General features: G+C 52.5%; 1 protein-coding gene across 2 annotated transcripts in view; it reads right to left on the bottom strand.

Annotated features, from left to right (window-relative positions):
* The window catches only part of CLIP2 (CAP-Gly domain containing linker protein 2), a 112,539-nt gene that overhangs the window by 31,467 nt on the left and 63,558 nt on the right, over nucleotides 1-17,514 (bottom strand). The window contains exons 5-9 of one of the 2 annotated variants that reach the window (XM_032756688.2): nucleotides 16,862-17,075; nucleotides 16,008-16,205; nucleotides 13,108-13,211; nucleotides 9,063-9,123; nucleotides 744-848 (exon numbers count right to left, since the gene is read on the bottom strand). In XM_032756688.2, the coding sequence (XP_032612579.1) occupies nucleotides 744-848; nucleotides 9,063-9,123; nucleotides 13,108-13,211; nucleotides 16,008-16,205; nucleotides 16,862-17,075 (682 nt within the window). The remainder of the gene's footprint in view (nucleotides 1-743; nucleotides 849-9,062; nucleotides 9,124-13,107; nucleotides 13,212-16,007; nucleotides 16,206-16,861; nucleotides 17,076-17,514) is intronic. The other variant, XM_032756695.2, reaches the window with a different exon arrangement.

Here is a 17,514-nt window from a genome sequence, read left to right on the forward strand (position 1 = left end):
CTCAGCTGGGGAGACAGGAGACATGGATCAGTGGTTTCTACGTCTGCCTACACAGGGACAGGACGTTCCCAGGAGCTCCAACACTTTGTCGTGGCAATGCATCGGGGCGGGGAGGGGGGGTGCTGGGGGGTCTCACAGGACATTCTCAGCTGCTGGGGCCATGAACTGGGGAGCCAAGTCCCAAAAAACAAAGACCATCCCCACCCCCAACTCCACCCCAATAAGCAACACTGAGCCAGGGAACATAAGCACATTTCTTTTTGTTTTGTTTTGTTTTTGAGGCGGAGTCTCGCTCTGTCACCTAGGCTGGAGTGCAGTGGCACGATGTCAGCTCACTGCAACCTCCACCTCCCAGGTTCAAGCGATTCTCCTGCCTCAGCCTCCCAAGTAGCTGGGATCACAGGCATGAGCCACCACGCCCAGCTAATTTTTATACTTTTAGTAGAGATGGGGTTTCACCATGTTGGCCAGGCTGGTCTCCAACTCCTGACCTCAGGCGATCCGCCCTCTAGCCTCCCAAAGTGCTGGGATTACAGGCGTGAGCCACCGCGCCCGGCCACATAAGCACATTTCTAAATCTTGACTTCCCTCCTCCAAGGGGATGCAAAAAAAAAAAAAAAAAAAAAAGATGATAGCAGCTAAAGAAAGAGAGTCAATAATGAAACAGAGAAGCCGGAGGGGGCATCAAAGGACAAGGTGGCTGGTGGGCCAGGCGGGCGCGGTGGCGTGGGTGGCGCGGTTACCCTGTTGTCCGCTAATTCTCGGAGCAGCCGCTCGGCCTGCGCCTTCTCCAGTAGCAGGCTCTGTTCCAGCTCCCCAATGCGCGCGTGCTCCAGCTGCGTCTGGGTCTGGTCCACCCAGGGTGGACATGGTGGGGGGTGGGGGCGGGGACACAGGGAGGGGGGCACAGGGAAGAAGAAGCCGGAGAGAGAGAGAAAGAGAGAGAGAGAGAGGAGGCGTCATCTTCCGTGAACAAGGCGAGGAGAGTAGATTCATGAGCTAGAATTGCTCAGGGAAAGAGAGGAAGTCTGGGGAGGCGAGGGGCGTGGGGCCTCATGCCCACCCCTTGCTGTGTCCCGGCTGGGTCAGTGTAGGGTGGTGGGGGGCGGGGGGCTGCAGCCATCCTCCCTTGCTGGCCCCTGCTTGGGGTAGCAATGGGCACCTCACTTCTTTTCTGTCACCCCCCAACCCCCAACCAGCAGCCCTTGACCTTGAAGGTCCTCTTCAAGGATCTGCTCCTGGGGAGGGGCCCATCCTGTTCCCGTTCCCCTGCAGGCTGTCACTGGTTGTAGGCAAAGCATCCTCCACATAGGAGACCCACAGGATGAGGAATAAATAAAGGACCCCGGGATTCCCGCTCGACCCGCCCCCCCCCCTCCCCCGAGGCCTGTGCTAAAAGTGCAAGAACCCATAACACGAAAGATGTTTCCAAAATATACCCAACCCCTCGCGATCCTCTTGGTCCCTGCCTCCTTGGTGGAGGCTGGGCTGTGCCTCCCACTGCCGGGCCCCATTGGTGCCCACCCCCCCGGACCCCACAGAGGACGCCTGGTCTCCACAAATCACAAGGGCACTTTTGTCCCAGCTGGACAATATCCGCTTCATCTGCTGACAAAGGCCAGCATTCTCAGGGTGTCAAGACTGGCTTTTGCATTTCACAGAACAGATCTTGGAATGGAAGCGGGAAGGGTGAGGACATTGGGAGCGGTTTGGAAACTCAAGTTCATCTTAGGGAGAAGCCAGAGGGTCCTCTTTATACTCCAGGAGAGAAGGGGTTAAAGCAGCTGCAGGGCAGTTCTGAAGGGGCGGGGCTTAGCAAAACAGCATCTAGGTGTGAAACCTGTAATAAAACCCCGGAAGCTTGTCTATTGGTGAAGGTGTAAATGGACATCACCTGATTAGAAATACTCCTGCAATTCATTAAGAGACATTGAGATGATTATATCCTTTGGCCTATTTTATTTCTTGAATTTTCCTTAAGGAACAACAAAAAAAAGTTCTCTCTCCCCTCCTCTCTCCCTCTCTCTCCTTCCCTTTCTCTCTCTCCCCTCTCCTTCCCACTTTCTCTCTCTTCTTTCTCCCCCTCCCTGTCTCTCTCCCTCCTTCTTTCTTTTTCCCTCTCTCCCTCCCTCTCTCTCTCCATTCCCCCCCCTTTTCCCCCCTCTCTCTCCCTTCCTGTCTCCCCTCTCTGTCTCCCTCCCTCTCTCTTTCTCTCCTCTCCCTCCCTCCCCTGCCTCTCCCGCCTCCCTCCTGGCAGCATGTTCCAGTGCCAACAAGAAGTCAGCCTGTCTCTTCCAGAAAATCACAAGCTCCATCCCAGCCACCCCTATCCCCGTCGGTGGGCACAACAGCCCTGCCTGGAACCCTCATAGATGGTGCATGATCCTACACACTGAACTGGTAGCCTGCACAGGCAAGAAAAAAGCCTCCAGCTTCCCAATTTCAAGGGCAACTTCATTTGGTCCCACTCCAAAGGACTCCTCCCCCGGCTTTTTTTTTTTTGAGACAGAGTTTCCCTCTTTCACCCCGGCTGAGTGCAGTGGCGCGATCTCGGCTCACTGCAACCTCCACCTCCCAGGTTCAAGCGATTCTCCAGCCTCAGCCTCCCGCGTAGCTGGGATTACACGTGCCTGCCATCATGCCCAGCTAATTTTTGTATTTTTGCGTAGAGATGGGGTTTCACCATGTTGGCTGGTCTCGAACCCCTGACCTCAGGTGATCTGCCCGCCTCAGCCTCCCAAAGTGCTGGGTTTACATGTGTGAGCCACCACGCCTGGCCCCTCAAAGGGTTCATATTCTGGGGGGCGGGGGGGCTGATGCAAACCATAAAAGAATAGTGAAGATCATTCCAGATTGTGATTTGCACTATGAACAGAGCACTGGGGAGAGAGTAACTGGAATGAAGGTGAAATAGAGGAAACATGTAATTTACAGTGACTTCTGAAGGATAAGGGCTCCTCGTACAAGGCAGGCACAAGAGGAAGAGGCGCAAGTGTTTCAGGCAGGGGAACTAGCATGTACAAAAGCTCAGAGGCAGGACACAGCTTGCGGTGTTCCAGAAACAGAAAAGCCTGGTGTATGATAACTTAGGGGCAGGGTGTGAGACAGGGCTGGGACAAGGCGGGGGTTGGGGGGGGTTGGGCCCTGGGGGTCTTCTCTGGCCCACTCTACAGAGCCTAGATGATATCTAGTGTCGCAGTGCTAGATGTGTGAACAGGAAAGGGGCAGGATCTGATTTACATTTTTATTTTTATTTTTAAATTAGGTTTTTTTTTTTTTTTTTTGAGACAGAGTCTTGCTCTGTCGCCCAGGCTGGAGTGCAATGGCGCGATCTCTGCTCACTGCAAGCTCTGCCTCCTTGGTTCACACCATTCTCCTGCCTCAGCCTCCCAAGTAGCTGGGACTACAGGCACCCACCACCACGCCCGGCTAATTTTTTGTATTTTTAGTAGAGGTGGGGTTTCACCATGGTAGCCAGGATGGTTTCGATCTCCTGACCTCGTGATCCGCCCACCTCGGCCTCCCAAAGTGCTGGGATTACAGGCATGAGTCACCACGCCTGGCTTTTTTTTTTTTTCTGAGGCGGAGTCTCGCTCTGTTACCCAGGCTGGAGTGCAGTGGAGGGAACCTGGCTCAGCAAACTCTACCTCCTGGGTTCAAGCGATTCTCCTGCCTCAGCCTTCCGAATAGCTGGAATTACAGGCGAGCACCGCCACGCCCAGCTAATTTTTGTATTTTTAGTAGAGATGGGGTTTTGCCATGTTAGCCAGGCTGGTTTGGAGCTCCTGACCTCGAATGATCCGCCGGCCTTGGCTTCCTAAAGTGCTGGGATTACAGGTGTGAGCCACCGCACCCAGCCATATTTTTAAAATTTTTATTTATTTATTTTTAGAGATGGGGTCTTGCTCTGTCACCCAGGCTGGAGTGCAGTGGCGCCATCATAGCTCACTGTAGCCTCAACCTCCTGGACTCAGAGGATCCTCCTGCCTCAGCTCCCCCAAGTAGCTGGGACTACAGGCGTGCTACCATGCCTGGTGAATTTTTTATTTTATTTATTTTGTTTCTTTGTTTCTACTTTATTTTTGAGACAGAGTCTCACTCTGTTGCCCAGGCTGGAGTACAGTGGTGTGATCTTGTTTCACTGCAACCTCCGCCTCCCTGGCTCAGCGATTCTCCTGCCTCAGCCTCCTGAGTAGCTGGGATTACTGGTACCCACCACCATGCCCAGCTAATTTTTGTATTTTTATTAGAGACAGGGTTTCACCATGTTGGCCAGGGTGGTCTGAATCTCCTGACCTCAAGTGATCCACCCGCCTTGGCCTCCCAAAGTGCTGGAATTATAGGCGTGAGCCACCGCACCCAGCCAGAATACTTTAATTTTTGTAGAGATGGGGTCTCATATGCTGCCCAGACTGGTCTCTAACTCCTGGCCTCAAGTGACCCTCCCACCTCTACCTCCCAAGTATTGGGATTGCAGGTGTGAGCCACTGCACCCAGCCTGGTTTTCATTTTTAAAATATTTGGCCATATGACGTCTGGGATGTGGGAGGGGGCCCTGGGTCAGGGCATGGCTGAAATAAGACTGGCGGTGAGTTGATAACTGTTGAAGCTGAGTGATGGGTAAATGAAAGTTCATTATACTGTCTTCTCTATTTTTGTATAGGCTTAAAAATTTCCAACATTAAAAATGAAAAAGATATTTTAAAAAAAGACTAGATTCAGTGTGGGGAATGGACTTTGGAGGAACAGAAGACGAAGGAGAGGGCTATCCATGGCATGGTGCTAGGGCCTGGTCCAGGGAGGCAGCTGTGGGGATGTGTGTCATTTTGGAGGCAAGGTCAAAAGGACTTTTTTGTTTTTTATTTTTTATTTATTTTATTTATTTTTATTTATTTATTTTTTGAGACGGAGTCTCGCACTGTCGCCCAGGCTGGAGTGCAATGACGTGATCTCGGCTCACTGCAACCTCCGCCTCCCAGGTTCAAGCAATTCTCCTACCTCAGCCTCCCGGATAGCTGGAATTACAGGCGCCCACAACCAGGTCCGGCTAAGTTTTTGTATTTTTAGTAGAGACGGGGTTTCACTATGTTGGTCAGGCTGGTCTCAAACTCCTGACCTCATGATCCACCCACCTTGGCTTCCCAAAGTGCTGGGATTACAGGCGTGAGCCACCACACCCAGCCTTTATTTTTTATTTTTTGAGACAAGGTCTTGCTCTTGCTTTGTTGCCCAGGCTGGAGTACAGTGGTGTGATCACAGCTCACTGCAGCCTCAACTGCCCGGACTCAAGCGATTCTCCCACTTCAGCCTCCCGAGTAGCTGGGACCATAGGCATGCATTACCATACCTGGATAATTTTTCCATTTTGGGTAGAGACAAGGTCTCCCTACGTTGCCCAGGCTGGTCTCGAACTCCTGGGCTTAATCCATCCTCCCGCCTTGGCTTCCCAAAGTGCTTGGATTACAAGCATGTGCCACCATGCCCGCATTTTTTAAAAATATTTTTGTAGAAACAGGGTCTTGCTATGTTGCCCAGGCTGGTCTCAAACTCCTGGGCTCAAGCAATCTTCCTGTCTCAGGCTCCCAAAGCACTGGGATTACAGGCGTGAGCCACCATGCCCAGCCAACTGTGTGGATTTGGGGGCCAATTCCTGAGATGGGAACTGTAAGGGGGGTGGTGTTAGGGGAGGCGTGGATAGATGTGGTTAGGACATGTTCAATTTGGGCTGTGGTCCTGGGTTGAATAGTGTCTTCTTAAATTTCATGCCCACTCAGAACCTCAGAATGTGACCTTAGCCAGGCATGGTGGCTCCCCTATAATCCCAGAACTTTGAGAGGCTAGGGTGGGAGGATCGCTTGAGCTCAGAAGTTTGAGACCAGCCTGGGCAATATAGTGAGAACCCATCTGTATAAAAATTAAACAAAACAGGCCAGGCGCGGTGGCTCACGCCTGTTATCCCAGCACTCTGGGAGGCTGAGGCGGGTGGATCACGAGGTGAGGAGATCGAGACCATTCTGGCTAACATGGTGAAATCCCGTCTCTACTAAAAATACAAAAAATTAGCCGGGCATGGTGGCGGACGCCTGTAGTCCCAGCTACTTGGGAGGCTGAGGCAGGAGAATGGCGTGAACCTGGGAGACGGAGCTTGCAGTGAGCAGAGATCACACCACTGCACTCCAGCCTGGGTGACAGAGCGAGACTCCGTCTGAAAAAAAAAAAAAAAAATTTAAACAAAATAAAGAACAAATGTGACCTTGTTTGGAATAGGGTCTTGCACATGTAGTTAGTGAAAATGAGGTCATAGTGGATTAGGATTGGATTAGAGTGGGCCCTAAATCCAGTGACTGCTGTCTTCATAAGATGTTCAAGTGAAGTGTCACACAGGGAAGGCAGCAAAGTGACAGGAGGCAGGGACTGGCCTGATGCAGTTATATAGGCCAAGGAGCACCAAGGGCTGCCGGCAATCCTCCTGGAAGCTAGATTGGAATAGATTCTCCAACACCTTGATTTCAGACTTTTTTTTTTTTTTTTTTGAGAAGGAGTCTCACTCTGCTGTCCAGGCTGAAGCGCAGTGGCGCAATCTCAGCTCACTGTAACCTCTGCCTCCCGAGTTCAAGTGATTCTCCTGCCTCAGCCTCCGGAGTAGCTGGGATTACAGGCGCCCGTCACCATGCCCAGCTAATTTTGTATTTTTAGGAGAGACAGTGTTTCACCATGTTGGCCAGGCTGGTCTCAAACTCCTGACCTCAAGTGATCCGCCGCTTTGGCCTCCCAAAGTGTTGGGATTACAGGCGTGAGCAACCACACCCAGCCTTTATTTTAGACTTCTGGCTTCCAGAACTGCGAAAGCATATGTTTGTGCTGTTTTAAGCCACACATTTGTGGCTGTGTGTTACTGCAGCCCCAGGAAATTGATACAGGTGCTTGCTTCTTCCTCAACTGGGTGGAGATGTCAAGTGGGCATGGTACAGGGAGCTTGGGGAAGACTGTGGGACTTACAGGGGCTCATCCATGGCACAGAGGCCACAGACTGGAAGCTCTCAGGGCGAGTGTGGACAAGGGGTGAATGGGCCTGGGACTGAGCCCTTGGATGGGCCAATGTTCAGAGATCTGGAAGGAGGAGATGCCAGCAGAAGAGGCTGGGGAGTTGGAATGGGGGCATCTCATTGTGTAGCTGGGGGAGTGTGGACAGGAGGGAAGACCATGAGCCTGATAACCTTCTGTGGAGTTTTGCAATAAAGACAGGCAGAGAGGTGGGGTGATAAAGCTGGAGGGGGCCAGGAGGTCAAGGACGGGCTCTGGTTTTTATTTCTGACTTTTAAGATGTGTGGGGGCCAGATGTGATGGCTCATGCATGTAATCCCAGCCCTTTGGGAGGCTCAGGCAGGATTGCTTGAGCCTAGGAATTTGAGACCCACTTGGGCAACATAGCGAGACCCTGCCTGGGCAACATAGTGAGACCCAGCCTCTACAAAAAAAAATACAAAAATTAGCTAGGTGTGGTGGCACATGCCTGTAGTCCTAGCTACTTGGGAGGCTGAGGCAAAGCATCACTTGAGGCCAGGAAGTGGAGGCTTCAGTGAGCCCAGATCGTGCCACTGTACTCCAGCCTGGGCAACACAGTAAGATCCTGTCTCCAAAAATTTTAAAAAAAGGGTGGGGATGAGGGGATGAGTGGGACTTTGGTCATTTTGCCTTCTGGTTGCCATGAATATGATCGCAATTCAGTTTGGTACAATAAAACGTTGCATGGGGATTCTGCAGCCCTTTGGACTGAATTAGCTGTCACTGTCTGTCCCGCCCCCTGCCTCTCCCAGCCAGGGCCGACTGGATCCGGGGTGGACCCCTATCCAGAGCCAGCCAGCCCATTGGCTATCCCTGGGACCAATCAGAGCCTCTCTCAATGACCTAGGTAGTGGGCGGGGCTGGGAGAAGAGCAGAGCCCAGAAACTCAGTAGGAAACAGACAGGAGCCTGACCCCAGACAGAGATCGGAGGGAGACCCTGAGTAAGGGACACATAGATGGGCTTAGCTCCCGATGCTGTTTCTGGCTCCAGTTCCCTGAAATGCCTGCCCTTGGAGGCTGTGACCTTTCCTACAGCCCTTCAGTAAGCCCCCATGGTGACTGCATCTGGCACAGGGGGGTCTCTGTTCCTGGCAAACACAGGTGCTTTTCCCAGAAGTCCATCCAACCCCTGCAGGAGAGCAGCTGCCACTAGAAAAGTCAGCCAGGAGCAACCACACGGCCTGCCCCTTGGCCAAGAGGGAAACTTCATTAGAACATGCTGAGCTGGGCTGAGGCTCTGACGCCGGGTTGTGCCCCAACATCCATTCTTTTTTTTCAGACAGTCTCTCTCTCTCTCACACACACACACACACACACACACACACACACACACAACAGGCGTGATCATAGCTCACTGCAGCCTCCATCTCCCAGACTCAAGCGATCCTCTAGCCTCAGCGTCCCCGAGTAGCTGGGACCACAGGTGCACATGACCACTAACTTTTTAAATTTTTTGTAGAGATGGGATCTTGCTATGTTGCCCAGGCTGGTCTTGAACTCCTGGGCTCAAGTGATCCTCTGCCTTAGCCTCCTGAAGTGCTGGGATTACAGGTGTGAGCCACCACGCCCAGCTCCCTTGGTCTCTGAGCCTCAGTTTTCCTACCTATAAATTCTGTGACTCAGCAAGCTACTTTCAGCCAAAATTTTACCTGGAATCCAAGATGAACAAAGGGGCACCTTTAAGGCTATTGCCCAAGAAGAAGGGACAGGGGACCTCAGCCACTCTATTCTGGGGCCCAGCCCCCCATCTGTCCTGCCCTGGGTTCATCCTGCCCACCCCATCCAGCTGCTGACATGGGGAGCACAGCTTCCCTGGGGAGCTCCTGGGGCTGAGCCACTCACACCTCAGACGTTAGACCTTTGATCCTTCCCCATTTCCCCCCCAGCCCCTTCCCCGGGGGGCCTAGAAGTGCTGCTGGACCTCATGACCATCTGCCCTAGCAAGGGCCAGGCACCGGTGCTAAGTGCGCCCAGGGAAGGGGCCTCTGACTGTTACCTCCAGGTCTCCCTTGGTGATGGACTCCTCCTCCACGCGGAACTGCAGATCCTCCACCTTCCTGCAGGGGAGGGAAAGAGGCAGCTGACCTGGCTTTGCCCAGAGCAACGGGATTCACCGAGTGAGCAACAACAGAGAGAGGCAAGGCCATCAGAATGGCCCAGAGTCCAGAGGCGAGGCCATCAAAATGTCCCACAGTCCTGGAAAGCTCTAGACCTCCCAACCTGCTGACCTGCACTCTAGGAAGAACCACCAATAACCCCAGAATGGGAGTGTTTAAGGCAACACCCTTCCTCCCCAGGGTGGTGGGAAATAAAATAAAGGACAGGGTGGCCCTCGGATGTGAGTGACAACACTGTTTTCCCTCCCTCCCTCCCTCCCTCCCCCCCCTCCCTCCCTTCCTTCCTTCCTTCTTTTTTTGAGACAGAGTCTCACTCTGTTGCCCAGGCTGGAGTGCAGTGGCATGATCTCGGCTCACTGAAGCCTCTGCCTCCCCGGTTCAAGCGATTCTCCTGCCTCAGCTTCCCGAGTAGCTGGGATTACAGGCATGCATCACTGGGCATGCAACCTCAATAAAAAAAAAAATTTATATTTTTAGTAGACACAGGGTTTTGCCATGTTGGCCAGGCTGGTCTTGAACTCCTGGCCTCACGTGATCCGCCCAGCCTCCCAAAGTGCTGGGATTACAGGCATGAGCCTCCGCGCCCAGCTGACAACACTGTTTTCATCACTGCGGGGAACAGACACTACCACAAGGAACAACCTGTGGGGAGGAAGGAAAGGAGAGAGGGAAAGTGGGCTTCCTTTGCTGTTGACCTCATTATGATCACAGGCCTCAAAATTGGGGGTCAGAGGCCCAATCCCCACTCCCAGGGCTGCCCCTGGATGTGGAATGCCCAGGCATCAGGGCTGCCCTCAGGGAGACACACTCAGCCACACGCCTGTCAAGACAGTGCAGGAGAGAGACACAGGCCCACCCCATCTTACAGCCACACATAGGAGCTCAAAGCTGGGCCAGGCGCAGTGGCTCACACCCATAATCCCAATACTTTGGGAGGCCAAGGTGGGCAGATCCCCTGAGGTCGGGAGTTTGAGACCAGCCTGACCAACATGGAGAAACGCTGTCTCTACTAAAAATACAAAATTAGCTGGGCGTGGTGGCACATGCCTGTCATCTCAGCTACTCAGGAGGCTGAGGCAGGAGAATCGCTTGAACCTGAAAGGCAGAAGTTGCGGTGAGCCGAGATCATGCCATTGCACTTCAGCCTGGGCAACAAGAGTGAAACTCCGTCTTGGGAAAAAAAAAGCTCAAAGCTGCTCTTCCTAGGGCCACCTAACAGCTCTCAGCATAGCAATGAGGAATGAGGCCCAGAGAGGGCAGGCAACCATGCCCAAGGCCACACAGCAAGCACAGGACAATGCAGAGACTTGCACCCAGGCCCCTTCTGAACAAAACTCCATGATGCCTTGTGTTTGTGGCTGAGCACAGTGGCTCGTGCCTGTAATCTGAGCACTTTGGGAGGCCGAGGCGGGCAGATCACTTGAGTCCAGGAGTTCAAGACCAACCTAGGCAACATGGTGTAACCATGTCTCTACTAAAAATATAAAAATTAGTCAGGCATGGTGATGCGAGCCTGTAATCCCAGCTACTTGGGAGGCTGAGGCAGGAGAATTGCTTGAACCCGGAGGTGAAGGTTGCAGTGAGCCGAGATCACACCACTGTACTCCAGCCTGGGTGACAGAGCGAGATTCTGTCTAAAAAAAAAAAAAAGAAAAACAAAAAAAGATCTGTGTTTGTTTGTTGGCCTCAGGCACGTTGCCATGGGAACCAGATGTGTGGGCCACTACGGCTGTCTCAGGCAGATATAAATACACCCTCATCTCCCTGAATCCGACAGTAACAACAGCTTATGGAGCACAGGTGCCAGCTGAAAGCCCACAGAACAGACCCAAGTGGGGGTGCTGGGGATGGGGGCTGGCTGCTGCCTGGGGACAGGAGAGGGAGATGTAGGTATCTGAGCATCGTCTAGGAGGTAAAGAGGATCCAGGGCCAAGGAAAACCTCTGTCCACTGTCAGCTTTGTGTCCTACCAGGAGGTGACCCAGGACCGAGTTGGCCAGAGTCCCTGCTGCCTGTTGTCTTTGGTTGGAGGGCTACAGGGTAGATGGGTCCTGCTTGTGTATTTTTTTTTTTTTTTTTTTTTTTGAGGCAGAGTCTCACTCTGTCACCCATGTACTGTAGTGGCGTGATCTCGGCTCACTGCAACTTCCACCTCCTGGGTTCAAGTGATTCTCCTGCCTCAGCCTCCTGAGTAGCTGGGATTACAGGCGCCCGCCACCATGCCCAGCTAATTTTTGTATTTTTAGTAGAGACGGGGTTTCACCATGTTGGCCAGGCTGGTCTCAAACTCCTGACCTCAGGTGATCTGCCTGCCTCGGCCTCCCAAAGTGCTGATACTACAGGCGTGAGCCACTGCACCTGGCCAGTCATGGCACTGAAAGCGATGACACCAGCGAAGCACGCAGCACAGGGCTGACACCTGGACACAGGGCATTTCAGGAGTCCCTTGGTTGCTGTTTCTCTTAGCCTCAGTTTTCTGATGTGTAAAATGGGAATGGATAAAAAAATTAGCTGGGCATGACGGCGTGTGCCTGTAGTCCCAGCTACCTGGGAGGCTGAGGTGGGAGGATTGCATGAGCCCAGAAGGTTGAGGCTGCAGTGAGCCATGGCCAAACCACTGCACTCCAGCCTGGGTGACAGAGCAAGACCCTGTCTCAAAAAAGAAAAATAAAGGAGGCCAGGCACGGTGGCTCACATCTGTAATCCCAGCACTTTGGGAGGCTGAGGTGGGTGGATCACCTGAGATCAGGAGTTCGAGACCAGCCTGGCCAACATGGTGAAACCCCATTTCTACTAAAAATATAAAAATTAGCAAGGCGTGGTGGCACACGCCTGTAATCCCAGCTACTCGGCAGGCTGAGGCAGGAGAATCGCTTGAACCTGGGAGGTGGAGATTGCAGTGAGCCGAGATCTCACCATTGTACTCCAGCCTGGACAACAAGAGCAAGACTCTGTCTAAAAGAAAGAAAGAAAGAAGGGAGGGAAGGAAGGAAGGAAGGAAGGAAGGAAGGAAGGAAGGGAGGGAGGGAGGGAGGGAGGGAGGGAAGAAGGGAGGAAGGAAGGGAGGGAGGGAGGGAAGGAAAAAAAAGGAAATGGAGTCCCAGGACAGGAGCTGTGAGCTCCACTCATGGGTCTCAGTCCAGGGTTGGGGAGGGGCGCACTGTGAGTGTGAACTGGCTCATGGTGGAGGGGTGGGGCATTCAGCCTTCTTCCTGGCGCATGGCTCCCCAGGGACACCTGGTGTGATAACCAACCTCCCTTCCACCGCCCCCAGCCTATTCCTCTTCTCAATATTCTGCTGGAGAGTGCAGGAAAAATGAACTCTATGCAATTAACAAATGTGGTGTTCCAAGGCCGGGTGCAACGGTTCATGCCTGCACTTTGGGAGGCCGAGGCGGGTGAATAACCTGAGGTCAGGAGTTCGAGACTAGCCTGGCCAACGTGCCAAAACCCCATCTCTACAAAAAATGCAAAAATTAACCAGGCGTGGTGGGGGACGCCTGTGGTCCCAGCTACCCAGGAGGCTGAGGTGGGAGGATCGCTTGAACCCGGGAGGTCAAGGGTGCAATGAGCTGTGATTGTGGCTCTGTACTCCAGCCTGGGTGACAGAGTGAGACCCTGTTTCAAAAAAATTTTTAAAAATGTGGTGTCTCTCTGTGCCCGGCACCGTGCTGGGTGCTTTACTCCAGTTATATGAAGAGTTCTCCCAACTGCCTGCAGAAGACAGGACCAGCACCTCACTTTACAGATGGGAAGACTGAGGCCCAAGAGCTAATGTCACCAGTCCAGGGTGACACAGCCAGAGGCAGTGACGGGGCAGGACTGGAACTTGGGTCCGCTATTCCCAAGCCTGCCCTCTTCCTCATCCTCCTTAAGGGGACTCAGGGAGAACGTCCTCCCGGGGCGAGGGTGGGCCAGCACGTACCTCCTCTCCTCCTCCAGCTGGTTGGACAGGTCCACCTTCTCTTTCCGCACGCTCTCCACCAGCAGCCGGGCTCGCTGAAGCTTCTCCTCGGCTTCTGCAACATACTGGGCCCCCAAGGAAGGCCAGGACAGGGTCAGCATGCTCCAGGGTGTGGGGTCCAGGTTGGTGGTGTGGTGGGAGACAGGCAAGGAGCCGGGCCTGGAACCCCAGTCACCCCGACTTCCCTGCTGGCACCTGCCGGGCATGCACAGTGGGCCTAGGTGTGAAGGAAGGGACCCAGCAGGAACAAGAGAGGCAGAGGCAGGACCCTTAGGCCCACTTGCCCTCAGTACCTGCAATCTCCCCTCAACCCACAAGAGCCTAAGACCTGTTACCTTGCAAACCTGCTGTCTTGTCTGTGCCCCATCAAAGCACAGCCATGAACTTGGCCTTATTGATCCTCGCATCCAAGGAGGGGCAAGCCAGACCCCAGATGGGGACAGAGGCCCAGGAGGGAGCTCTCCCACGGGAGACAAACATCAGAGAAAAAACCAGACACAAGATAGCAGCAGCCCCAAGGCTTGGGGCAAGGAGTCACTTCCCTGAAATTCAACCCTAGAATTTGCTGAAAAAAATAATCTGAAATGCGCCAGGTGCGGTGGCTCCCGCCTGTAATCTCAGCACTTTGGGAGGCCAAGGTGGGCGGATCACAAGGTCAGGAGATCGAGACCATCCTGGCTAACACGGTGAAACCCCATCTCTACTAAAAATACAAAAAACATTAGCTGGGCGTGGTGGCGGGCGCCTGTAGTCCCAGCTACTTGGGAGGCTGAGGCAGGAGAATGGCATGAACCCAGGAGGCGGAGCTTGCAGTGAGCTAAGATCACACCACTGCACTCCAACCTGGGCAACAGAGCAAGACTCTGTCTCAAAAAAGAAAAAAAAAAGAAACCTGAAATGTAGACAGTCATACATTAAAAAAAAAAAAATTTATTGCAGTGATATGTAGGAAGAGTGAAAAATTGGCCGGGCATGGTGGCTCACACATGTAATCCCAGTACACTGGGAGGCTGAGGCGGGCTGATCACTTGAGGCCAGGAGTTCAAGACCAGCCTGGCCAACATGGTGAAACCCCTTCTCTACTAAAAGTACAAAAATTAGATTATCTGGGCGTGGTGGCACACACCTGTAGTCTCAGCTACTAAGGAGGCTGAGGCAGGAGAATTGCTTGAATCCAGGAGGCGGAGGGTGCAGTGAGCCAAGATCATGTTACTGCACTGCAGCCTGGGTGACAGAGCGAGACTCTGTCTCAAAAAAAGTGAAAAATTGGAAATAATCTAAACAACAGGGGACTAGTCACGTCAGATGTCAGTAAGGACAAAGCCTGTGATAGACAGCAATGCAGACATCAAGACGGGGAAGAGGCGGGGCACGGTGGCTCATGCCTATAATCGCGGTGCTTTGAGAGACCAAGGTGGGAGGGTCACTTGAGGCCAAGAGTTTCAGACCAGCCTGGGCAACATAACAAGACTCCGTCTCCACAAAAAAATACAAAATTTAGCTGGATGTGGTAGCATGCACCTATAGTCCCAGCCACTCAGGAGGCTGAGGTGGGAGGATCACTTGAACCCAGGAGTGGAGCTATCATGGCGTCACTGCACTCCAACCTGGGCAACAAAGCAAGGCCCTATCTCTAAAAAAAAAAAAAAAAAAAAAAAAAAAAAAAAAAAAAAAAAAAAAAAAAAAAAAAAAAATTAAAAAATAAGAAGAATGATGAGGAATTTGCCAGGACCTAGAAAATGCTTGCAGTATAGTCAGTAGCAGGGGAAGAAAAGCAGGTTAGGCCAAGTGCAGTGGCTCACACCTGTAATCCTAGCACTTTGGAAGGCCAAGGATTGCCTGAGGCCAGGAGTTCGAGACCAGCCTGACCAACACAGCATGACCCCATCCCTATATTAAAAATATTAAAAAAAAATAAAAAAGCAGGGCTGGGCATGGTGGCTCACGCCTGTAATCCCAGCACTTTGGGAGGCCAAGGCAGGCAGATCACTTGAGGTCAGGAATTCCAGACCAGCCTGACCAACATGGTGAAACCCCATCTCTAATAAAAATACAAAAATTAGCCTGGTTTGGTAGCAGGTGCCTGTAATCCCAACTACTTGAGAGGCTGAGGCAGGAGAATCACTTGAACTTGGGAGGTGGAGGTTGCAGTGAGCTGAGATTGCACTACTGCCCTCCAGCCTGGGGAACGGAGTGAGACTCCATCTCAAAAAATAAAAATAAAAAGCCCTGCAGTGGCTCACACCTGTAATCCCAGCACTTTGGGAGGCCAAGGTGGGCAGATCACGAGGTCAGGAGTTCGAGACCAGCCTGACCAACATGGTGAAACCCCCGTCTCTACTAAAAGTACAAAAATTAGCTGGGCATGGTGGCACATGCCTGTAATCCCAGCTACTCAAGAGGCTGAGGCAGGAGAATCGCTTGAACCGAGGAGGTGGAGGTTGCAGTGAGCCGAGATTGCACCACTACACCCCAGCCTGGGCGACAGAGAGAGATTCCATCAAAAAAAAAAAGAAAGAAAGAAAGAAAGAAAAGAAAAGAAAGAAAGAAAGAAAGAAAGAAAGAAAGAAAGAAAGAAAGAAAAAGAAAGAAAGAAAGAAAGAAAATAAATAAAAAGCAGGATATATAAGCTTGTAACCAGATTCTGAAAGTAGGTGTATATATCCTTATACCTAGGCAGAAAAGACTGGAAGGAAATTCACCAGGTCACTGAGGCGTATCTCTGGAAAGCGGGGGACAGGTACTGCTTGTGTTATCTTCATATTTCTCTGCACCACCCCTCCAGGGTCTCCGGTCTGAGTGGGTGAAACTCTAGGAGGCTGGCTGGAGAAGCTCTGCTCCTAGCCCCACCTGCCACTCACCTGCTCATGCTGTGCCTTGAGCAGGGCGATCTCCTTCTCCACCTCGCAGATGTGGCTTGTGGCTTTGGCCACCTCAGCCCGTTCCAGGTCTCGTTCGGCCAGCAGCTGCTCAATGTGCTGCTGCTTCTCCTTCAGTGCCTCCTGCAAGGCCGTGGTGCCCGAGATCTTGCGGGCATAGCGTGAAGAGGTCTCTGTGAGCTGCAGGAAGGTGTGGGTGCAGGCGGGTCTCAGGGATCTGAAGCACTGCAGGGCAGGCTGGCTCTGTCCAGCCTAACCTACAGCAACGCAGCAGGTGGGAGCCCAAGTGCCTTGACTCCCAGGGTCCTGCTCTTCCCCTGCCAGTACTCTGACATCCTGGCCCCTGCTGACTCACCCGGCGGGGAATCTTGATGTTTGAGATTCAGGAAACTCCCCATCTCAGGAGAGTCAGCTCCTGATAGCCAGAGCCTCTGACTCCCTCACTTTGGTCACTTTTTCCTGGGACAGGAGGAACCTCCAACCCTAGATTGGGTTTGAACGGAATGCCCTCTGCCCATAGCCACCAAGCAGCCTCCTCTTTTCCCTTCATCCAGGGTTTGATGCCAACCTTCCTGAACTCCCTGCCCTGCATCTGTATAACACTCCTTAACTTCCAGAGAAAGGCTTAGGCTTCCAATAAATCAGTTATATAAAAATAGCAATAAATGTAAATGGCTCAATTTTCCCTATTAAAAGATATGCACTTTCTTCTTTATTCAAAAATCCAAACTGAAACTAGAGTAAGTCAGGGGCAGACCAGAACACCTGGATCTCTGTACATCCTCACCCCTCCCAAACGCACACCAAAGAATCCCCTTCTGCAGCCCCACCCTCACCAGGCCACTGCGGCTGGGCCGACCCCCCACGGAGGAGGCCACAGAGCTGACGGAGCTGATGGAGGAACTGCTGGGACTGTGGGTCAGTGCTGACACACCCATGGCCATACGCTTGGTCTTCTTGGCCTTGGCTGGGCTGGTAGACGGGAAGCCGATACGGATCACTTTGTGGATGGGTGCGAAGAGACCAAACTTGGGTGGGCATTGGAAGTACCTGTGGAAGCAGGACAGACCCAAGCTGCTGTCACGGCCCCAAAGCCTGGAGCCTCCCCTGCCTCCTCTGCCTCTTCAGAGCCTGGCAGAAAGAGAGAAAGACACCTCCTTGGGGCCCATGTGGAAAGACACTCCAAGGTGGAAATCCTCCAGGTGGAAAGATAGGACTCTCAAAAAAAGGATATAGGTGAGTAGGGTCTGAGAGTCTCTGCAGCTGTAAACAGCCAATGAGGATACTCTTGGAGGTAGGAAATAATTACTGGGACCCACTTTGTGCCAGTCTCTTTAAATGAATGCTCATTTCCATCCCCCAAAGTTATTTACATTCACAAATGAGAAAATTTAGGCTCAGAGAGGTTAAATAACTTGCCCACAGTCACACAGCTGGTTACGCAGCAAAGCTGAGACTGGTCCTCCAGTCTGCTGGGCTCCAACGCCCA

Source organism: Hylobates moloch, unplaced genomic scaffold, assembly GCF_009828535.3.
Source record: "Hylobates moloch isolate HMO894 unplaced genomic scaffold, HMol_V3 SCAFFOLD_1, whole genome shotgun sequence".
Taxonomy (NCBI): Eukaryota; Metazoa; Chordata; class Mammalia; order Primates; family Hylobatidae; genus Hylobates; species Hylobates moloch.